The sequence below is a fragment of the Silurus aristotelis genome (assembly GCF_946808225.1).
Source record: "Silurus aristotelis genome assembly, chromosome: 9".
In the NCBI taxonomy this organism is placed as follows: domain Eukaryota; kingdom Metazoa; phylum Chordata; class Actinopteri; order Siluriformes; family Siluridae; genus Silurus; species Silurus aristotelis.
Genome location: NC_139582.1, coordinates 16,508,741 through 16,533,243, shown reverse-complemented (window position 1 = coordinate 16,533,243; position 24,503 = coordinate 16,508,741). Strand labels below are relative to the sequence as shown.

Below are 24,503 nucleotides of genomic sequence, written 5' to 3'. Positions count from 1 at the left end.
CAGAGCAGCACGTTTGCAACCCTGGCAGCTCTTCACACTTCTGTCGGAAATCGTCTCATTCTGGTTAAGGAAGGCTGCGAGGACTTGCGCTTGGGACGCGTGTTATATAAAGCACTTCCAAAGTGACACTGACAGACAGGGCGTTGTTCCTGCCACAGCTTCTGTATCTGCCTCTGCTCTTCTTTTCCCACTCACGTACACACACAAAAAAAAAACCCGCACACCTCCAAAACTACTGACAGGCTCATCTAACTCGGATTATTCCCTGTCAAAATCGACAACTATTCCCAAACATCACGGGTGAATAAAACTATGTCAAAGCCTGAAAGCAGACAAGAGAACAACCACAAATCGAAAACTCAGAGAATTTTCCAAAAAAGGATAGATTCAAGGTCTACCATGACCCTGACCAGGTAAAAAAAAAACGCTTACTGATAGTGAATAAATAAATAAAAAAAAACATAGCAGAAGTCGTAGTGACTCGTGTAAAGCTAATGTTTCGAGTTCAATCTCTTCATAGTAATCATGATTGAGTAAAAAGACCAGGAAGGGGATGAACCCACACTATTTGAGTTCCTGATTACTGATAACTATGAACATACTCAAATAAAAGTACTATTATTTTCCAATGTAGTGTAAATAGAGTAAAAGTACCTGTTCTAAGTATTACTCAAAGTACGAGTAAAAAGTCCTTGTAAAAGTACTCAAGAGCAGCGAGTAGATAAGAAAAGTAATGTACATTAAATCTAATATGCATCAGTGTCATTCTCTGGCATGTAATGTTTAAAAAAGCAACAAACAATCAGGTAACATTTATAACAACAATGATACACATAACAGTTTTTACAGCAGCGCCCCCAGGAAACAGGTGAAGTAAAAGTACCAATACAGCAGTAAATATTTACTTGAGAAAAAGTAAAAAAAAACCACGTTTTAAAAAATATTTTTAAAGTACAATTGCTGAGGAAAACCTACTCAATCACAGTAACGAAAGCATTTGTCATTTTGTACTATACACAAATGATGTGTATATACAGTATATATACAGTATATATATATATATATATATATATATATATATATATATATATATATATATATATATATATATATATATCAGTGAAATGTGGCTGCTTCAGTGCGAATAACTTGTTACTTATTATAACTTTGTACTATAAAGTCCTGTAATGCTGTAATGCATGTTATTGCGCTCAACATCACACTGAAAATAACTGGTGAATTTCTGTATATTGAAATCTGCTCTACAGAGAGATACAGAACAATACGCTGTGTGTCTACATCAACTGTACAATATATACACTTTTACACACAGGAAAACAAACACACACACACACACACATATGACCAGCTAGAACTGGATTTATTTAGCTCCCTTTGCTTAGTCTGGCTTGAAGCTGAGGCTGGAACACATCCTGTATTATTTGCTTCTCTCTTGCCCTGGAGAGAGTTTGCTCATCTCGTGGCTTTGGCCCAAGTAAACATCTTGATGTAGCACCGGGAGACGAATAATCATCGATAAGCAGCGGCTTACGAGGCTCACAGCTATCTGGAGACAGAGCAGTCTCACACCTCAGGGCTTTCTCTTTAAGACGTGTGCGCACACACACACACACACACACACACACACACACACACACACACACACACTGGAGCTTGTCTTTGAAATGGATTGTTGACAGCTGTACTGCATCGCTCTTGAAACTTTTAAGGTTACGAGGGGAACTTGTAACCCGAGAGCACGAACTGTGGCAGGTTTGAGAGAAGGAAAAAAACAAAACAACAAAAAACAACGCTCAAACAAAACAACAAATCCAAATCGAGAAGAAAGACACAATTGTGTTTCAGTGGATGGAAAAGGAACAGTTGACTTCTTCAAATAAACCTCACGTATTTGTCTGAAATGCAGTAAACATGTTTGTACACTGTTGAATCGCATGTGTTTTGCAGTGGGGACGGACACAGTGGAAGGAAAAATTCCAAAATATGCTTATGTTATAGCTGTCATGGTAATTTTTGGAACTCCTTTTTCTCAACCATCCACCCTACAAAAAAACATCTCCTCCACCCAACTCCTTAACCATTACCATTACCTCCATGTCTCCTCCACCCTTTACTTTAACCTCTGCTATAACATGTCTCCGCCAGCATATCTCCTACACGGTCTCCTCTACCCTCTCCATTAACATCTTCACCATCTACCCTGCCATCTCCTCCACCAGGTCTCCTCTAACGCCTCCTCCAGATGATTGTGGTGGTCACAGTTACTTCGCATCATCACAGCACTCTATCAGCATGACACCGTGGTTGATCCCTTACACAGCTTCTATACTACTATTGTGTGCCCTAATGAGAATGAACTAATCTTAAACTTATTGTTCAAAACATCCAAAAAATAATAAAACCATTGACTTGTGATTTTGTCAGTAAACATCTCAAAAAAAGTGAAAAAATCTGAAATACAAACAGCGACAACCATGATGAGAGAGAGAGAGAGAGAGAGAGAGAGAGAGAGAGAGAGAGAGTGTGTGTGTGTGTGTGTGTGTGTGTGTGTGTGTGTGTGTGTGTGTGTGTGTGTGTGTGTGTGTGAAACAGCCAGGCTTTCTGGAGTGCAGCAGCTGGGGGAGTCGCCACAGGCAGAGGGCAGCACTCTGCTAACCCTTTCGCCCACTCCAGGGGGAGCCAACGTGATTACTGCATTACCCTCTGCTAGCCCAGCCTGCCCCCGCCCAGCTCTCTCCCGCTGAATCAAAAACAAGCCGGCGGAGGAGTGCAGAACCTGACAGCGAGCTTAACACAAAACAGAATCGTGTTTGGGTAAAATTAAACACCAAAGCAGGCCGAGGAAATCTCCGGTCAGTTTTGCATTTTTCCTTTTTTCCCCTTGATCTCGCTAAAGAAATGACAAAAACTAAGTTCAAACAAAGGACGAACTTTATTTGCTCTCCGACCACGTAAAAACTCAAAAACTCAAAAATGGCTGGAAAAAGTGAGCAATAAGAACTAAATAAGAGTAATGTTTGATTTAATATATAGGTTGAATTGTAGCGTAATGCACTGAATGAACGGTAGCAGAAGCGGATGCAAAACCAGGCATACAAATTACATATTCCCACTTTCTGAAGATGACACGTTCTGGAAGAACGCTGGGAAAACTCTGACACTGGGGGCTCTTCCAAAAACGTTAAATAAACAACAGGGTTGTGGAGGTTTTTGATCCGTTTGTGCAGCACATCCGGTGTAGGTACGTTGTTACTATAACGGTGAACAGTAATAAATTTCATTAACAGCATGTTAATAAGACATCCTCTAACCAATCAGAATCGCACGGCTCTGGTGAGAATGATGGCGCTCTGTCAGCGGACACACGGCTCCCAAAAGCCACGTTTCCCTCAACCATTAGCTGTTTACTTTGCACTCAAGCTGCCTCATTGTGCTTTCATTAAGCTCACCGTGTGGGCAGGAGGAGGGAGAAAAAGAGCTACTTTAAGGGATTTATGTACTCCAAGCTTCAATGGGCAGGCAGTAAAACTGCAGGGCCAGTGATGCCTCCTTTCACGGGGCTACAAAAGGAAATGTAATTACCTTGATATGGTGGCAAAAGAAAAGGGCAAACTCTCAATATGCAGTAAACGCACTCACGCTGGGAGCAAGTGAGGCTAATTATACAGCTGATCTGTAGGAGTCTCTTCCCGTCACTAGTTCTTTTGTAAAATAAATAAATAAATAAATAAATAAATAAAAAATGATAAAAAAAAAAAAATACTGCTTGAGCAGGATTGTGACCCTACTCCAGGTCTGGGTGCGTCTGGAAAATTTGGAATATCTTTACTCCCGGTGGTCAATTCCCTGTTACAAGACAAACATAGCTTTAGGCTCAGCACTATTCTGGAAAGATGAAAAAAAAATCCAACAGTGGTTCATAGGAGAGTTACAGAAGTTTAATTTAAGATTGCTAATGAATCCTCATATTCATCAGGCCTCCTTTCAGCTGATTAAAGAGACTCGGAAGGCAGAGGAAACCGAGTCTTTGGGTAAACTCGAGCACCGAAACGTTCAGAGACGTATATAATTACTTCATTATATTCTCTGATAAGACCGACGGCTTTCAGATGGTTTACTCATGATTCAGTGACACAGGAAACGCGACGGTCTGAATGTGTTCGGTATGCTGAAAAAGGACATCGAACCAAAAAATGGACTTAAATGCTCACCAGGTTCATGCTTCATTCCATCGATAATGTACTCGAATGAAAAATGTGTAAAATAAAAAAATGCATTGCACAAAGCTTTGTTTTTTTATATACATTTAAGAGCCTTCCTAGAGCAACACTTGACATCTATCTGTAAGGTTTGATTACAGCTGTGAGCGTTCAAAGCAGACAATGTGAAAGCTGAGCTTGCCGTTCTCTCAAGAATGTGTGCAGCAAGTATTTATGGAAAGGAGATGACAGATAGTTGCTCTGGAAACACAGACAACAAAAGAGAGGAGAAGACGCAGAGGAAGGGGGGGGAGAAGAAAAAAGAAGGGAGAAAAAAAAAAGGCAAAAAAAAGAAAAAAAAAAAAAGAAAAACTGCAGGCGCTGCTTAAGGTGCGTTGGGGCCCCGGCTCCGAGTACGCCGTCGCCATGGCAACAGGCGGGCGGAGGAGAAAGCGATGACGGCGTCAACGTCGGTCGGGAGCGCCAGGCGCGCGCCCATAAATCTGCTGCGCATAAAGAGGCACCCGCCTCTCTGCTAATGGTGTGAAGCCTGCAGGGTCGCTCCATTCTTCTGCTATAATTATGATAAAAAAGGACAGGACAAGGGTGTTGCTCTTTTTTTTTCTTTCACACTACAAATGTGCAAGCTTGAAACCAGGAATACGAGGGACACATAAACACCACACACACACACACACACACACACACACACACACACACACACACATATATACGTAGGGTTCCCATTTATCACTTTTCCTGTGATAATCGGTCCTAAACATCTCTGGGCTCGCAGATAAACTCTGAAACGCGGTGCTCGATCTGGGCCTCGTATCTCACCCTTCTTTCCTCCTTCTCTTTTTCTGCTGAATTTCAACTCTTCGTCTCGCCTGGACGTCGGGTTTAAGGAGTGGCGGTGATGTGGAGGAGGAGGAGGAGGAGGAGGAAGAGGAGGAAAAAGAGGAGGGTGATGTGATGCAGGCAGCAAAACAAGATGGCACAGTGGCGTGAAGGTTATGACTTTGAGTGTACTTCTTTTGCTGCTGGCTGGGAATCCACATCCACACACTCACACTCACACACACACACACACACACACACACACACACACACACACACACACACACACACACGGGACTCAGGTTTTAGATTACTAACTGCAACTTACCGACTCTGCTCCTGAGGCGATCCTGGATGAGTGTAAAACAGATCTTTTATTTCATAGACACAGTAACGGAAGAGATTCACAATATAACCGTACATTTATAATCACAATGTAGATTATATCATGATCATTCGTGATTACGGAGGAGCCTAATGAAGAAAAGAAAAACAAGGAACATCTCATCTTAGTAACAATGCTGGAAGGAGACTTTATAAAGTCTGGTCTCTGTAATAATTAGCCTTGTTCACATGGGTATCAACTCAAAAACAGGTTGGTCTATTAAAAATAATGACACCTCAAGCCTCAGGTGTTCTGTCAGAAAGAAAAAAGAGTAAAAAGTTCTATTCCTCTAATAAATAGACAAAATAAGATTGTATATAGGGGGTATAAGAAACATAGGAAGGAAGATTCCTGGTGCAGAGTGCAAAAAATTTTCCATGTAGGAAAAAGGAGATGTAGGAGATGTAGGTATTTATTTATACTAATCGATCAAAATACATACTAGGTTATTAAATATGAACGTTGTGGGTGTTCAAGCCTCAGTACCGCCAAGCTGCCACTATTGGGGCCCTTGAGCAAGGCCCTTAACCCTCTGTGCTCCAGAGACATGGGTTCTGACTTGAACGAGCAAAGGTGATGAATGATAAAGCTTACGTGATTTTTATTTTCACGTAAACTGCAGCGAATGCGCTTAGCGGAAAAAAAAAATAGCAGTGCGACGATAATTAATGTTCTTAATAAGCTATTAAAAGGTCCATATAAATCACTCAGAACCATCGCCCAGCTCTTCATCTTCATTTTGCTTGTCGTGTGACCTCCAGCCGTTCTGTTTGACGGCGTGTTCGCTGGACAGGATGATAATTTATGGGCATATTCGCCGGACCCGCGGTGAGGCGAGGGGTCACGGCCGCTGCGATCGCTGTAATTCTGGAGTTATGAACATGATAACAACGACAAAAAAAAAAACACTGCTGTATCTTTATCATTTTTGTCTGACCTCAGCAAATGCTGTGTGTGTGTGTGTGTGTGTGTGTGTGTGTGTGTGTGTGTGTGTGTGTGTGTGTGTGTGTGTGTGTGTATAGCCCCTGATAAACACCCACTGTTTTCGAGAAGAGAAAGACATTTGCTTAGTAACTGGGCTCTGAAGACAGCATGGTGCTCTCAGCAGTGACTGCACCACCGTATCCTAACTGCAGTGGATGAGTCACAGCTACCACGGCACTAAATCTCCTCACACACACACACACACACACACACACACACACACACACACACACACACACACACACATGCAAACACACACCCTCCAACACGCGCTGTCCCCTGCCCACATCACACCTCCGAGAATTTCCAGGGCTTCTCCTCACGCAGAGGGAAAAGACAGCACGCCCTTTCGGCGCTCCAGCCAGCGCTCGTGTTCTCCCTCCAAAACAGCAAAGAGGTGGTAATAATGTGTGAGAAAAACTGCAGATCCATGCAGACAGCCCAAACCTCCTGACAGCCCAAACCACCACAGAACACACACTGCGATAAAACACAGAGAGGCTCGTATTGGCCGGGATTTGGTAATGGATCTCGGCTTGGTGATAAATGTTGGGAATGGGCGTGAACGCACGGCGTGCGCGCAGCAGGAGGTTCCCCTAGGGGTGTAAAGATTCAGGGTTTCCAATTGGTGCGCATGCTTCAATATTTACGTGCCGTGTTGGAGCCGAGTTGGAAAATTGTGGCTGAGCGGATTCAACCATTCCTAAATCCAATACCACGTACGATGCTATTAATATATTAATGAAATGACGGCTATGTATTACACCAAATCTTTTACTTATTACACTGCAACTGTAACAATAATATTTCATTGGCACTGTGTCCCTCTTTTTTCTCCAGGGTTTTCCTCCAACACAGGTATGACCCATGTCTTTTAAAGTGCCAGGAAAAATAAAATGCAAACTCCTAAGTAGAGGTCGACTGATTGCTGGAGCTAAAATTCATACCAATAGTTTTTCCAGGTTGCGTCCGTTGCTGGAGTGAATGAGAAAGTCCGCTGTCATTACGAGAGCGGCCTCTAGAGGCATATCACTGACACCACGAGCTGTTTGTTTTGACGCGCGACACTTTGTGCTGCACAAAGAATGCTATATTATATTTATTATTTAGTTATGATATATAATTAGATTTATTAATCTACATATTCATGATTCAGTACAGTTTATTTATTTTTAAATAAAGTTCAGTACTTTTTTACATAGTGTCTTTAATCCAGTATCCATTTTAAATTGGTTGATTAATCGGTTATCAGCGAGTACGATCAAACCAAGCTATCGATATCGGTAAAATGCGTGACATCCGGCTGTCGACTTTTACTCTTATGGCATTGTCTGTACTGTGTGCACGTTTCAGTCAAAAGAATGTGGCATCCATACTACAAAAAAGAGTGTGAGAGTCAGTCCCTATAATGTTCATCCTCTGGATCCTTTAGCTCATGCTTCTGTAAATTATGGCTTTTTATTTATTTACTTTCTCAGTTATTTCCAAAACACATTGTATTACATGGAAACAACTGTACGTTCTGTCATGCTGAATTGCTGCCTGCTTGCATCTCTCATAAACTTGTATTGTGATATTTTGTCACCTCAGCAGGGGAGATCCACACCCCTAAGCTCTACTCTTCGGAAAAAGGGGATAATTTGAGTGGTTGGGAAGGAAAGATTTTGAGTGGGAAGAGATCAGATTGATGCTAAAACACTGGGGTTATAATCGTATATAGATATACAGTATATCTGTGATAGGTTTGTTTTAAATCAAGAGCACTTGGAGCACCGAGCTTCTGCAGCGGTTTGTGAAAAATTGGATGGTGTTTAAGTGTGTTTACTTTCTGTCACTGAGCGGTCTGCATGTGAGACGAGGGATGAAAGAAGCACCGAAAGAAACACATTACTCACTGAATGATGCCTTCCCAAAGGAAGCGGCCATTTTCTTACCGAAAAGCCTCCAGCACGGTGCGTTCCAGCAGCCTGGGCACCACTCTCGCAAACGCGCTTCTGAAGTCCTCGACCTTGAGGAATCCGCGGCCTGCAGGAAAAAAAAACGAGGTTCATCAAAATCGCATCTACCGAGGGTCTTCCTAGGAAAGGTTGTTAGTACAAACCCCAGGACTGTCTTTAAAGGGTACAGATTTTATTAAGTGCAATAATTAGTGAACTTCTAGTAACCCTGTGGCAGGTTTATTAAAATAACTCTCTGTGGGTGCATTGAGGTTCTGGAAACGAAAAATAAATACAAATAATATGGACTACCAGCAACCATCTAATCAGGACACATTCATTACCATCGAATTCTTTAACCATCAAAGACCTTGTCTTTATGCTTGGACTGAATTCTGTAGTCATTTTAGATAAAAGGAATGAAGAAACGAATCTGAAAAACAATCATGTTGAGAACTGCCCGTTTCCTGCTCTCGCTGTTGAGTTGGTGTTTTTTTTTTTTCCTGTGAGGGCTGATAGAAAGAGACAGAATTCGACTCCGAGTGCCAAAGGAATTGCTTCCTGAGAGCACTGAGGATCTGGTGTCTCCAAGCTCGTCATTCTGCCACCGTGGGCTTTGATTCACCGGAAATAGCTCCCCTGAGGAGCTTTAGAACACTGTCGTCCAAAGTCAGGGCTGAAAGTGGAATATGTTTAGCGTGTCTGCTGAACTGATGAGGGGGGGTTGGAGCAGCTCTGAGCTGAGGATCACAGGGATGAGAGCAAACATAGAGCGGTGCATATCAATTCCCAGGACTGACCGTACTACAGCACTTTCACCAGATCAGCAAAAAATTGCAGCATAAATCGATTGAGTGAAGGACGAAAAGCACACACCCACAAACTGGAGTGCTGGGAAAAAAAAAACACACAAAAACATATCCACTCTAACTGTTTTACTTGCACATTACATGCAACAATAATTAATTAACGTTATGCCATGACGATGCTGAATTTCTAATCCTATTGATCAGAAGGTGTTGATTATTTCTCATTAACAGCAGCTTCCATGCCCTGTACCTGTCACTGTTCATTATTAGATAAAACCTGATGTCTATATGAATGTCAATTATTAAATGAACAAAAAATATCTGTTCAGTGCGTCTATAGTGGTTCCATTAAGCTCATTGGCAACATTTATTTATTTTTCCTATGGATAAAATAAACAGTTATCAAACTGTGTGCATAAAAATATAAAATATAACATATAATTGTTTTACCAGCAGCAGACGAAGTTCACAAACCAGGTAGTTGAGTTAAAGTAAAGATTCACTCAGTAAAATGTGACTCCAGTAAACCTAAAAGTCTTCTATTAAACTTTCACTTGAGTAAAAGTACAAAAATATTTGCCTTCAAATGTACTTTAGTATTAAAGTACTATTGTTTATTATAACTCTAATGTTTCTATGATAATTTTTATCACAAGATTCTTTACTTAATCACCTCAGTTTTTGTGTAAAGACTCGAATGTGACTCTCAGCACACTGAACTATTAATAGAATGATATTAATGACTCAAACACTAATTGATTTCTATTAAAATGATCATGAGCCCAAAACCTTCAATAAAAACGTGTAAATGAGGTCACGTGTGTTGTGGTGAATTCGAGTCTGGAGTTTCTTCATCATTTATTCCTCTCTAAATGTTCTGCTTGATGTTGAACTGATGCTGAACTGTAAGTTGGCGATCAGTAGATGCACCAAGCGCCGATCAGAACACGTGTAAAACAGAGCGTGCGCTCGATCCTGATTGGTGACTCGCCACGTGTTTCACCAGTTACGTTTTTATCCTTGTAAATAAAAAGGAACGAGTGATTTCACTAAATGTAGTTGAGTAAAGCGTAAATATTTGACTTTAAAATGTGTATTACACTGTAATACACTGTGTATTAAATATTACACTGGGTTTAATTGTTAAGGTTTTTTAATGTTGTATGAAGAATTTAAATGTAGTGTAATAATACAGGACATTTCTAAGCCAATTTCTGTGCAAAAGGTCTAAAAAGTAGTGGTAATGTTCACAGTATAAAATGTAGACTGGCATGTTTGATATGCAGAAGGCATGCTTTGGCATAAAAACCCACATGCTCCTGAGCTGGTTCTACTACAGGTAGGATAGAGAGCCGATGTCAATAAGGTGTGTGGCCTGCTTTGATGGAGAGGTGGGGTCTACGTGAGAAAATGACAGGTTTTCTGGCGGTGCCAAGCACACTCCATCACTGGGCACGCTGCCACATCAGCTCAGGATAGAAGCAGCACACTTAAGCGTGCTTTTCCCCTCAATTTGTTCCCATTGAAGAGAAGGACGGGGGTGACAGCGCTGACGAAGCCTTCAAACACCTCACGCAGCTGCGGCAGGCGATGCTGAAGACAGCGGAGGGCTCGCCGGCGTTGGCATGCTGTCAGATCCTTCACGCACGGAAAACCCAAACAGAGGTTTTAAGCTAAGTTGGCAGAGGAACAAAGGCAATCTATCCTGGAGCTGATGAAATTATTGAGACGTGTTGCGGCGATATAAACTTTGAACTAAACGGCTTTTCTGGCAGCTGTCGCTCTAATGATGGTCTTGTTTTAACGCATTTGTGTGCAGCGGAAGTTTCTGATTAGAAAAGGGAACGAACAGGATAGTGCTGTAGAGAAACAAAACACATTGTGAGGCACTGTTACCACCCCAAAGTCCTGGAATATTGGATTTCACTTATACCACAGTAATAAAAGATTCATTATAGATTGGCATATACACTATATCGCCAAAAGTTTGTGGACACCTGGTCATAATTATGGTATGTGCTTTTTAAGCACCTTATTCCACATTTAGTCCCAATGTGCACTTATATTTCCCTCCACTCTACTGGGAAGATGTTCCACTAGGAACACAAGGGTGTTAGTAAAGTAAGCTAGTGATGTAGTGAGGTGAGGAAGCCTGAGGTACAGTTAGTGTTCACATTCATCCCAAAGGGTTGAGATCAGAGCTCTATAGCAGGCCACTCAAGATTTTCCTCTCCAAACCATGTAAACCAGATCTTCATGCTAGAACAGGTTTGGGTTTCCAAAGTTCAAGTAAAGTATGGTAGGAGAGATCAGAAGTCCCAATACTTTTGTCTATATAGTGTATTATTTTATCTATTTAGAGTTACATAGGATAGTTCTCACTTGCATTATAGCATTATATAGTTATTTTCTCATCACTTCCCATAAAGTATTTTCATTTTACCCAGAAAAACACTTTTTTCCCTTAATGGGAAATTTACAGCTTTATCACTGACAATAACAAAGTGCTGACACTGGAGACTCCTTCCATAAATGTTAAATTATCATTGATTTCATATTTCTTAATCTGTTTACGTGGCCCCTCCTCTATACAAGTCACTTGAGTCACTAGACACAAATCAAGTTTACTCATATTTAAAGCGCATAAACTGTGGTTTGCTACTACTCTCAAAGCTGCTTTTGTAGAAAACTAAACTGTAAAAAACAGTAAAAAATATATATATATATTTTTTCTTTTTTTATAATATTATTTGTTGTTGTTTTTTTTTTTTTTTTACAGTTTTTTACCATTTTGTACTGTTTAGTTTTCTACAAAAGCAGCTCTGAGAGTAGTGCTGATAATAATTCTTATAAAAAGTAGCTGAATCGTTTACTAAATTCTCGTAATCTAAAATTAGCTCATACTGATTTGCTGTTTGCTGGAAAAAAAAAAGCTACTAAAAAAAGTTGCTAAAAGTCTAATTTCCAAACTTCGATGCAGACTCCTGAGCGCCGCTCGTAAATGAGCTCATTTTCAGGTCGCTAATAATTCAAAGAAAGGATGAATGAACTCTGGCGAAGTAATTTGGTCCTTCAGATGAATTTGATGGTTCACTAGCAATCTCATTTCAAATCAACATCCACCTCAAACAAGTTTTAGTATTTGGAGATACACTTTTCTTTTAGATCAATTTAAAGGTACAGTCAGTCGTTGCGGTAGAGGTTCAGCTGGATGGAGATCATACTGTTTCCTGGGTTCTCCTGAAGATCTGAATTGTTTTAATGAAAGACGCTGGAATTTGAGTAGAACATTAACTTGTGTAACAAAAGAAAAACACTGATCCAAACTTTAATCTTAAGGAAGAAATGGACAAGTTATAAGAAGTGCAAGACATTTGAAAGTTAAACCGCAAAGACCGATAGAGAAAAGGTGTGGGGAGAAAGGATGGAGGGAAGAATGAAACAGGATGTGCCCCCTGCATATATACGCTTGTGCACTTCTTTATGAAGGTTATTGGGGTTAATTAAAAAGGTCTCCTCCTTCACTCTAGATTAAATCACTCTCATCTGATTCTCTGGTATGATTTAAGCAAGAACAAAATTTAATTAGCTATTTATACACACACACACACACACACACACACACACACACCACAGCAAAGGAATGTATACACATTATATATATATATATATAAATATATATATATATATATATATATATATATATATATATATATATATATATATATATATATATATATACTGAATCACAATTTTTAAGATCTTACAATACGACAAAACGTGTGGTAGGGAAACGTAGCTGCCAGCATCTCCTGCCTTGTGAGATGTCTTATTCTCACCAGCGAGCGACAGAGTTCATCTGTCTCGATTTTTCAGCGTGTGACTTTTCCCCACTGTTATTGATGTGTTAAAGCCCAGTTTGAACTCTTGTCGATCTTCTTTTTATCAGTGTTGCCGAACACTGAATCGGAGCGCACTGATTAGTCTCATCACCTATACTTATGATTCGTACTGCTCTTTTCGTCCGGCTCCGCCCTCCACTCGCTGCCACGTACATGTATACTGTATAGTTTAGACGTTATGGTAGTGCAAATTGCTCTGTTTTGCTAAATGATGTACAGTAATCCGCCGTTTATCGTGGTGGTTAGGTTCCAAAACCCCCTGCGATAGCCGTAAAAAACGCGATAAAAGGACGCCACCCCAAAAATGCTATTTCATTTATACAGTACTGTACTGTATTTTACTTCATTTTATAATTAATAATTATATTTTTATGATTAAATGTCATTATTTCAACATAAAACTCCATAAAAACAATTCTCTGTAAGTGTTTTGGACTTCGCGAGACAAATCAGTCAAACTAATTAGTTTGGTGCCAAATGCAATTCCGCGATAAACCTGGGGCGCGAGATTAGAACCGTGGTAAAGCGGGAGAAAACTGTACTGTGATTGGTTAAATTATTAACACATTACTGTACACCATCCCATACTGATCATTCTTTAAGTCTCCTGGGTAGGCAAGGCCACATCTCAACTTACAATACGTTTAAGTTACAGTGGGGTCATCGCAACACATCTGCATTGTAATTCGGGGAAAACCTGCAACCTGCACACACTTCTGCTGCAGTTTCTACAACATTTCTTCTAAGAGTGTGGATGATCCACTGGGACGGCACAACCTATTTCATCGCATTGTCCCCCAACACCCTTTCAATCTGAAACTCTATTAATTTCAGAAAAGGACTTAATTTTGGGCTCAAACAAGTGCGTCAAAAACTGTTACAGCCTGAATTAGAAGAAAGGAGCGATTTTACAGACCTTTTAGCTCTAAAGCAAATCATTGAAGAGCTAACAGCGTTCACAGACCTGTACGAGCCGCACAGAGGATGATAAAACTTTTTTTTTTTTTTACTGTTCACATTTGGAAAATGTAAAGCTTGGTGTGCGGTTGTTAAAGTGCAGAGAGGAGATGAACAGCCTGTTCGAGGAGGCGAGAAGCTGCAGAGAGACGGTGCTCTCGGTTCAACCTTCATTCGCTTTCTGCAAAGTGAAAAACTTCAGAAGTGCTCTGGAGAAAAACCAAAGCCGCAACAGTACAAATAAAGTACCTGATAATATTAAGCTACACAATTTTAAGTCAAAAAATGAGTTGAGTTTTTCCAGAGATGACGTTTGTTTTATGCGGATAAAAAGCGTCTCCAGCTGACCGTCTCATTATCGACAAACGCTCAGCCTCAGCTTGTTTAGTGCAATTTACCAATTTTTTTTATCTTTATTTAATATTAAATATGCTTTCAAATAAGGAGAATAATCTTAGTTTCAATCCATGACCCCTCGCGAGTAACAAAAGATTGCGAGGTTTTGACTCTCCTTCTTTTTCCTGATTTCTCATAAATGTATTATTTACTACTAATACAATAATAAAGTCGTTTTTCGAACATTATTATGTAATTTATTAGTACGGACTTTCAAGTCACTCGCAGCTTCTCGCGAACTATCCGATTTTCCGAGTGTCAAGGTCGCGAGTATGGCGGTTCCACTGTATTTCTACAGTTTGGTATTTTTATGTGTTATAAACACTACTGTTATATATGAATGTATTCTGCTGATAAGTCGCGCGTTACGAACGCATTGTAATAAGATATGATGGTGTTCAAATTCGATCGCTCACTTTTTAAAGGCTTTTTATATCTTATATGATGGAATTGAGAACAACTTGTTAACATTAAGCTATAAAGAAACAGTAAACGGTATTTTGGATTGAATGTAAAATTTGGATTGGTGATTTGCTGCAGTAGAAGAGGAATAAAACACTTGAATATCTTGGAATAAAACGCTGTTTTCTCCCCTCACACTTGAGAAGTTGAGATTGAAGTTTTTCGATACGATGAAACCTTCATGTTAGCTGCACCCTACACTACTGCTAAGGTTGAAAAACAGTGTTTCTTTAACCAAAGCAGAGGACAGAAGGAGAGATAGAGGCGCGGAGCGGGGAACATACAGTGCAGATCAAACGACCTGAAGATTCGTCTCGTCTTCTCATATGGATCCCCTGCTGATAACTTCCTCCCCATGAGAGACACAAACTGCTCCAAAGAGACCCCTTTGAGAGAGATAGAGAGACAGAGAGTAAGAAAAAGAAAGAAAGACAGACGCTGGGTTTATATTACAGAGCTCTCCACACAAGTGCCTCTACTTCCTTTACATGGCAGTCATCTGAAGGCACTGTGTTTAAAGGAGTAATACGTCTCCCTCTTGCCTGCAGGGTAGTCATTTTTCTCTGAGTGCTGTTATTGAGATGAAAAAGCCAGACTGCGAGGTTCTAGGCAGCGTTTTTTTGGGGAAACACCGAGCGTACGCAGGGATGCACGGGGCTCTCCAGGGCTTCCGTCACACCGACATGTATGAGTCTTGGAGACATTTTTAATTAATTAACAGATTGGAGTCCAGACCCTCCTGATCTATCGTGATTCATGATATATACATAAAAAGAATGCATTAAGCAATGACATATTAAATAACATGTCAAAAACACTCTAACACACTAAAAACTGAACACAAAAATAAAAGTAAATGCATCTGAGAAAGAGATGTGTATGGCTTATCTAATGTCTAATAAAAAAGCCCATCCTTTCCAGGCCTGCGCTGCTTCTGACGCTGAGGAAATTAGGGCAGTCGTAGCCTCGGGAGGTTTACAGGACATCACAGAGGGAAGTGGATATCACTACCCTCATCATGTAGATTTCTAATGCGCGAATATTTAAGAAAATAATGAGCTGTATTTCGGAAACAAAATATTCAAATAGTAGTGTATTTATTCAGCTCAGGCTTGTTTACACAAGTATTTCTTGGAGAAGAAAAAAACGAGTAAAAAAACGAAAGACGGAAATCTGTGTGGGCTTCTTTAAAAATCCATCCCTCTCTCTATCTCTCTTTTGCTCTCTTTCCTTCATACAGTGCTGTTGAGGAGAAAGCCAATGGAGGGCTGATTGCCATTCCCTCAGATACAGAGCACATCCGTCACAGGGAGGGTGTCAGCTGGGTGGTCTCATCTCCTGCTTTTATTCCTTTCCCTGTATCTCTTCTCCTCTCCTCTTCTCCCCTCTAACCTCTACAACGCAATCCCTCTATTTTCACCCGCGCCGTTGCTCAACATCCAGCCTGTCACTTCGCGTACACGTGAAACGTGATAAATGGCGTACAGTGCGGCGTGTAGATTGAATGCTGAAGCGAGTGCGGTTTGGTTCTCTCTGTAGTGCGTGACGTTGGATGTGAAGAGAAAAGAAAACGTGGTCAGGAGGTTAAAGTGCAGAATGACTGACGGATAAAACCTCGCTCTGACCTTGTGTTAAAGTAGTAGTTCAAGCAAAAAAATTAAATAATAAAATCGCACAAACAGAGGGTTTGGTCTCCAAGAAGAAGGAATTTCTGATTGATTGCGGTTTTACCCGAAGACTTTTCTGTAACTCTCTGAATCTCAAACCACACACACACACACACACACACACACACACACACACACACACACACACACACACACACACACACACACACACACACACACTGAAAATGTGGTTTAGGAATTAACTGGACCTTCTGCCACCAATAAGCATGAGCTCAGCATTAATATGAACTCTAAGACAGCATCTGAGTAGCTAGATTAGATATCCAGAAACGATCTGGTCCTTAAGCTCCACCCACCAAACAGAATTTCCCCAGAAAGCTGTAACTGATGTGCGTCTTAATAACAAAAAATAGGGCGAAATAATTGTGTGCTTTACCTACATATATTTGTCTTTTTTTTTCCTACACAGTATACACCATATTATAGTGTTGCACCATAGTGTTGGATTCCTATTGGTTGATTAAAAAACCATTTTTATGCTAATGTGCAATGCAAGTGTACAAAGTGTGCAAAAGTAAGAACTGAAAGCCAAAAGATGGTCACACCAAACACTGATCAGACTTTTTTTCTGTTCATTTACTTTCATTTTTAATTTTTAATTTTTTTTTCAATAATTTAATTTTACAGAAATAATTTATTAACGCCTTTATTTTTTTTTCACAGTGTCCCAATACTTTTGCAATGTTCTGTATGTTTACTATTAGATCGTTTGAGAGATCTGCCATACAAGTCCCTGTGAATAAGACTTTACTAAGAAACTCATGCAAATATATATGCAAATATATGCACGTTCGACCAATCAGATTCGAGAAATGAAATGCATTTTGTTACTATTTAGAAATCAGGGTTTGTTTTTGAGTTCCATTACAAATCCGATGTATTACACCTTCATTGTATTAATGGCAAAATAAAAATAAAGCGTAGTCTGATCTCACACTGATTTTTTGGGTTTTTTTGGTTAAAAGACTCGTCGCTTGTTAATGAGTCTTGAATATTAATGAGACGAGGGTTTTTTTTTTTTTTGGCGTACGGATCTTTCAGAGATACATATGTAGAGCTTGTGATCTAATCGGCTGCGGTGTGCGTTTGTTGAGTCTCCGCCGTCCCCGAGCAGCTCGACGGCTGTTTAAACAAAAGCCACAATAAATAACTCCATCTGCAAAATAAAGCCGATATTTGTGGGAGGGTTTTTTTTCTGACAGGAATGTAATGGAAAAGAAATATTTGCTGAGGAAGCTGAGTGTCTTGAAGTCTCGGGAAACAGGAACGAGAACGTTTTCACTGCGTCAAGATCGGCGGTCGAATGACGTCGCGTGATTGGCTGTTCTGGTAGTTTTTAGATGTACGTTCACCAAATGCTGCTTTGCAGGACGTATTGGCGTCATGTTACCCGGTCGATCAATGAAAAAGGAGTGTCGCTGAGCAGATATTATTCTGATTAATTGATCCCAATAATGAAATAATAATAATGTCCTTCCGAAAGACAATAATATAGAAAAAGGACTGACTAAAGCAGATGGATTTAATCTGATAATCGCAGATGTCGTCAAAACTACAAGATCACGTGCAGAGAATATCAAACGTGTTTTAACATAACGAAGCATGAGCCATTGTTCTGTCCATTAGATGCGCTAAATATTCGCCTGATATGTTGCTTAGCAACCAATGCTTCCTGTTAACACCCTCCATTGTATGGCAGATGAATGCTGTTTGATTATTGCAAATGTTATTAATAATAAAAAAAAATTATCGGTTAATATCGGTTATTGAACGCTGGGTTTTATCATATTGTTTTGTTACTGCGTTCTCGTGCTTGGACTTTATAAAATCACTGAAACATGCAATTTCTCGTGGACTTTGGTTATATTACACTGCAGCGCTGTGAAATTCTGGATTCTTATTGGCCAGAAGGTATTCATTCATTTATTATATACAGTGTATATATATATATATATATATATATATACACACACACACACACATCTGGAACAGACACAACATTATGACAGGTAAAGTAAATAACACTTTCTCCTCAGAGTTGATGTTAGAAGCAGGAAAAATGGGCGTAAGGACTTGAGCGAGTTTGACAAATGATGACGTCTAGACGTCTGGGTCAGAGCATCTCCAAAACTGCAGCTCTTGTGGGATGTTCTGGTCTGCAGTATTCAGTCATCTGTCAAAAGTGCTTCAAGGAAGGAAGAGTGGTGAACCGGCGACAGGGTCGTGGGCGGCCGAGGCACGTGAAGAGCGAAGCACGTGTGGTCCGATCCAACAGACGAGCTCCTGTAGCTCAAACTTCTGAAGAAGTTCATGCTGTTCTGATAGAATGGTGTCAGAATGCACAGTGCATCGCAGTTTGCTGCGTGTGGGGCTGCGTAGCCACGGACCAGTCACGATTAAGCAGGTGGTCTTGATGTTATGTCCAAACGATATGTAAAAATAGACAACAGCTCCGAGCTGCTCTCAGAATCTGTACCTCAAATTCTGCACTCCTATAATATGTTATTATAGATAAATATGTATATTTAGATTTATTAGATTTAATTAATTCATATACCTTTGATATCATCATTGGCCCTGTACCTGTTCCTGTACCTGAGACACGTGTAAGTTCCTCTGTCATTGTTTCCATGCAAAAAACTGGGTAACAGTCAGAAACACGTGAAAATGAGGGGAAAAATAGAGATTCTTTTTATTTATTTTTTTTTTACGTTTCTCAGACCAGCCAGCCCTGACACTGAGGTGTTCACCAGAACAAGACAGTTTGTAAAACCCCGGCTCTCGTGTTGCATTTATTACTCAAAGCAAAGTAAGATAGAAGAAAAGGAAAGGAGTGAGTGGGCTACTGAGAGACGGCGACGTATCCTGGCTCAGATGCCGCCGTTCGAGTGGGATCTATTCTCTAAGAAAGTCTGCCGGAGGGAACCTGCGGCTCGGTCTCGCCAATCCTTCCCCATTAGGGCCAGCAACCCACTCCTTCCTGCCTTCCTGCCATCACTAATTTAGTAATCACATGAAATTCAGAAGAGGGGCAATTTAATACGCCGCTTGCTCGGAGCGAGATTTAACGCTGGAGTATTTCATCACTGCGAGCAAACCACTTTAACTAATTTATCTCGCGCTTTCCTGTGGGGCAGTATACAAAAGCAATTTGCTCGTGGCGTAAAACAAGAGACAAATTGCTTACTAATCTAGGTCTTCAACCGTTTAATGTCTCGCCTTAAAAAAAAAAAAAAGAAAAAAAAAAAAACCAGCTTGCCAACCCTCTTTTCTTCAGCGTCCCTGTCTGTCAAACGGTGTGTTTCGTTCCAAAATTCCTTTTTTTTCCTTCTTTTTTTTTTTTTGTGAGGGGTCTTTTTATTCGTGGCAACGTGCAAAAAAGGATTACACGAAATCAAATCAAGCTTTCGTTTCCCTTGAGTAGTGTGTATAAAGCGAGGTCTTTCTCCAGCTTGAATGGAAATGGAGATGAGTCACCTATGTGATGAAAAAAGGTAATGGACGAGCTCTTCAGGAGCCGCCTGGGGACCAAACCCTGATGTTAAACGTGACGTTTAACATATTTGAAACTATAGGAAATTATATCTGATGTATAACAAGTTTAAAGTGCTTTCTCACACACACACACACACACACACACACACACACACACACACACACACACAAACACACACACCAGATGTAATCTGAAACGACCTGCTCATCATGTCCATACCTGGACAGTTTGGTGTAGCACAAGCCTCCAGCATCATACTGGTCTCTGACTGCAATTAGAAAAAAAAGTAGGAAATCATTAAATCAATCAATTAAAAAAAAAAATTTTTATTTCTATGCAAATGCATGAAAAATTCACACACTGCTTTGATTCTTAAAAACCACCACATGCCTACAAGATAATAATCCACACAATGTCGCCCTCTTGCGGCTGCGTTCAGGATTTACCTTGGAAGGTTTATAACCGAACAGCATGACCACTGCTATCTTCAGATCCTCCCTGGACAAAAAGCTCTTCTTTTCCACATCACACTGATCAAAAACCTGTTTTTTAGAGATAATAAATAAGATTAGACGCGAAAATAATGATAGACACCCGAAAAAACTATTTTGTGCGTGTTTGTTGTAGTTTATTTAAACAATAAAGAGGCGTATACGAGTAAAATGCATTGAATGTTATTGAGACTTTCAGAGCCCGGATAGCTCAGTCGGTAGAGCATCAGACTTTTAATCTGAGGGTCCAGGGTTCAAGTCCCTGTTCGGGCGGAAATTATTTTTGACTTCAAAGAAAGTAAAAAAAAAAAAACAGAAGTGCACTAAATGTACATTTGAAGTTTGATAAGTGTTTTGTCAGGTGGTAAACTTTAATAGTTTAGTACACACTCCGAGCTCGTTTAGCTTGCTAAGGACTCGGGATTAGCTCTACCACACTTTCTCCGCTAGGCACCGGTTTCTCGCGGCTCTGTAGACACGCTTACCGACACAAACTTCCTCCTGTCAGCAGCGGTTATTCTCCTCTCCTCGATCTTACACACCGCAGAGGACCTACAGGCGGCCATTTCCCCCTCTGTCCCCTTCGGAATCTGTCGCCTCTCAGCGTTACGTTTGAAAAAATCTCCATGGCGACGCGTTGGCACGCACGTGAGCCCTCTAACGGAGCCCTCACTTCACGAGTGCACTACCTAGGGCGCATGATCACTGCGTCTTCCTGACAGTGCGTAGTGCACTATAAATACAACTCGACCGCGTAAGTGATACGGCCACCGTCCTATACCAGGATGTGCATACCTAACAGTACGTCTCTCGTAGGGGGAAGAATATTATATATATTTTTTTCAGATTATGATCCATTTAGATTATGACCCTATATTATATTACATTTAATAACAATTACGTGAAAAGAAGGGAGCAGGGCGCGTTTAAAATTTTCTTTGCGTCATTCAAGTCTAAAATGGCGGCCTGCTCACTACATTAGTGCACTACTTCAGGTTAGATTCTACACGCTCACACACTACCTAGTGCACTACATATCCGATCGGGTGCTGATTGAGATTCGGTGTCAAGATTGAGTACTAGAAAAGCCAAATTACGTGAAGTTAAATACGACTATCATTTTAACAACCACTCGATGTAATAAAAGTCACAAAAGAAACGGATTTCTGCAAATATTTATTTCATGTACTCTGTAAAACACGTATTTTATTTTTGTTTAAGTCAGATGTTACACGAAATAAATTTAAACCAGTTAAAACTATCTTCTTCTACTTTCAACTGCTCCAATTAGGGGGCGCCACAGCGGATCAGCCGTCTCGATACCCCCTTCCCTTCTTCCCTCACCACATCCACAAACCTTCTCCTTCATCTTCCTCTTTTCCTCCTTCCTGGTGGCTCCATCCTTAGCTTTCTCCTACTAATATACCCCATGTCCCTTCTCTGCACATGTCCAAACCATCTCAATCTCACCTCCCTCACCTTTTCTCCAAAACATTCAAATGCATCCTATAGACTTTGCCTTTCACTCTCACAGATACTCTTCTATCACAAATCTTCTGCTATCACTCTTCTCCACCCACTCCACCCTGCCTGCACTCTTTTCTTCACTTCTCTAACACGCTCTCCATTACTTTACACTGTTGACCCCAGGTACTCATTCACACACATGTACTCTGTCTTACTCCTACTGACTTTTATTCCCCTTCTCTCCAGCGTGTACCTCCACCTCTCCAGGCTCTTCTCCACCTGCTCCCTACTCTTACCACAAATCACAATATCATCCGCAAACATCATAGTCCATGGAGACTCCTGTCTGACCTTGTCCATCAACCTGTCCATCACCACTGCAAACAGGAAAGGGCTCAGAGCCGATCCTTGATGCAGTCCAACCTCCACCTTGAACCAGTCTGTCGTACCTACTGCACACTTCACTGCTGTCACACTGTCCTCATACATGTCCTGCACCACCCTCACATACTTCTCTGACACACCAGACTTCCTCTTACAATACCACATCTCCTCTCTCCACCCTTTCGTACGCTTTCTCTAAATCCACAAACACACAATGCAACTTCTTCTGACCTTCTCTATACTTCTCCATCAACATTCTCAAAGCAAATAATTCATCCGTAGTAATCTTCATTAGTATCGAAACCATACTGTTGCTCACAGATGGTCACCTCTTCTCTCAGCCTGGCTTCCACTACTCTTTCCCATAACTTCATGGTGTGACTGTTCAACTGATCCAGTGCACTCCTTCCCCATTCCTCAAGCATCCTCTCACCTTCCAAAATCTTGTTGAACAAACTCCCCTGCATCTCATATATATCATCATTTGCATTTTTTTCTAGTTTTAAATCGTTTTATAGCTGCATTTGGAATTTTTTTATATATAAAACGTTGGATTTAAAAACAGCTATACATGTTAGTCTCGAGCACATGATAAGGGACTTTTATTTTGACTTTTGTTTTTTTGGTATTACAGTGCATTCACAGTTGTTTTCTGTAATCGCGCGGGGTTGAAATGATGCACATGGATCTATTTCCGGTTTCTGCTCAATGAATTGTTTGCTCTAAAATATAAACATTGTGCATTTTTACCATCAATTCAGTGACAGTATTTATTTTATTGTATTGTTGTTAAAGCGTTTCATCTGCAGAATCCCTCCAGAGTAAGTCACAGTTGATGTTAAACCAAGTGACTGAATTGTATTTATTATAGAAATAAAGCGACTGTTATAAAGTTTAATTACTTTTGAATTGTATTTAATGAAAGTAATTAGTGTTTTTTTATTTATGCATCAGTCCATATCAACAAAATATAACATTGCTTGTCGCTTTTTATTAACACAGTGCATTATTATTATTATTATTATTATTATTATTATTATTAACACTATTGAGCAAGAATAGTTTAAAATTTTAAAACAATTTAAAATAAAATAACTTTGATAAATTAAAATAACTGCTTGTTTAAATATATAAAATAATATTTAATATTATATATATATATATATATATATATATATATATATATATATATATACATACACACACACAAATTAAACAGTAAATTTGTAAGTAAATTTACAGCTTTTTATTATATTGAATAAATGTAGTAATCAATTCAATTGATTAAATAAAAAAAAATACATTTACATGGAAAAAGTTAAATAAATAATTTGCATTTGTTAGACCACATTTGGGTAATACAGATCCTACCGTATTTTCCTACCGTAAAATATACACAATGTTACACAATGCATGAATTAGTTCTGTTTCCACTCTCAAACAGCATGGAGAGCCAGCACGGCAAGTGGACGCTGTCTGACAGCGATGATGATGATAACATCGTACCACCAACACCACCCAAGGCGAGGAACATCAAACCTGATCCAGCGCCCAAAGCCAACCCAGTTACTACACTGATAAACCCCAAATCAGAGCCCAGAAAACAAAACAACATGAAGCTCGAGATTGAACAAACATCCGCCCCGATCATGGGCTCCGAGGCTCGCCAAGCAGCTCGTCTCCATCAGAGTAATCCGGTGAGATACGACAGCGATCCTCCTCCAGCACCGAAACGCAAGAGAAAAACAGAGGAAGGAGGCTGGAATCTGTCCAGCAGTGATGACGATGACCATGACAGAGAGGGACCTTCCTCATCAGCCACTAAGAACAAACCAAAACCTCGACCAGCGAGCTCCAGTCCTCCGAGAAAGAAGCGCGAGTTGAACCGTCCCCCGAGTCCACATGGTGATAATTATTATAAAGAGGAACCCGTTGATTTCTTCGAGGCGAGTTTAAATAACATGAACGATACGTATCGCTTTTATTTAAACAAAGTCACCGGAATAGAAAAGAAGTTCAACACTGGAGCGTTGCACATCAAAGGTAAACACGTGTACGTTAGATGTCCATTAATCCAATATTTTT

General features: G+C 40.2%; 2 protein-coding genes across 10 annotated transcripts in view; one reads left to right on the top strand and one right to left on the bottom strand.

Annotated features, from left to right (window-relative positions):
• Window positions 1-21,315, bottom strand: part of efcab11 (EF-hand calcium binding domain 11) — a 61,086-nt gene extending 39,771 nt beyond the window's left edge. For 6 of the 9 annotated variants that reach the window (XM_083551127.1, XM_083551129.1, XM_083551128.1 and 3 more), the window contains exons 1-5: window positions 21,053-21,315; window positions 20,523-20,618; window positions 20,296-20,344; window positions 15,177-15,278; window positions 8,364-8,454 (exon numbers count right to left, since the gene is read on the bottom strand). In XM_083551127.1, coding sequence (XP_083407253.1) covers window positions 8,364-8,454; window positions 15,177-15,278; window positions 20,296-20,344; window positions 20,523-20,618; window positions 21,053-21,133 — 419 coding nt within the window. In that variant the 5' untranslated portion in view covers window positions 21,134-21,315. Of the gene's footprint in view, window positions 1-2,885; window positions 4,795-8,363; window positions 8,455-15,176; window positions 15,279-20,295; window positions 20,345-20,522; window positions 20,619-21,052 lie in introns of those variants that run through there. The other 3 variants (XM_083551125.1, XM_083551126.1, XM_083551133.1) reach the window with 3 other exon arrangements.
• A 1,738-nt stretch (window positions 21,316-23,053) lies between these two features.
• Window positions 23,054-24,503, top strand: part of tdp1 (tyrosyl-DNA phosphodiesterase 1) — a 28,603-nt gene continuing 27,153 nt past the window's right edge. Inside the window, exons 1-2 of the mRNA XM_083551064.1 lie at window positions 23,054-23,239; window positions 23,863-24,461. Coding sequence (XP_083407190.1) covers window positions 23,864-24,461 — 598 coding nt within the window. The 5' untranslated portion in view covers window positions 23,054-23,239; window position 23,863. The remainder of the gene's footprint in view (window positions 23,240-23,862; window positions 24,462-24,503) is intronic.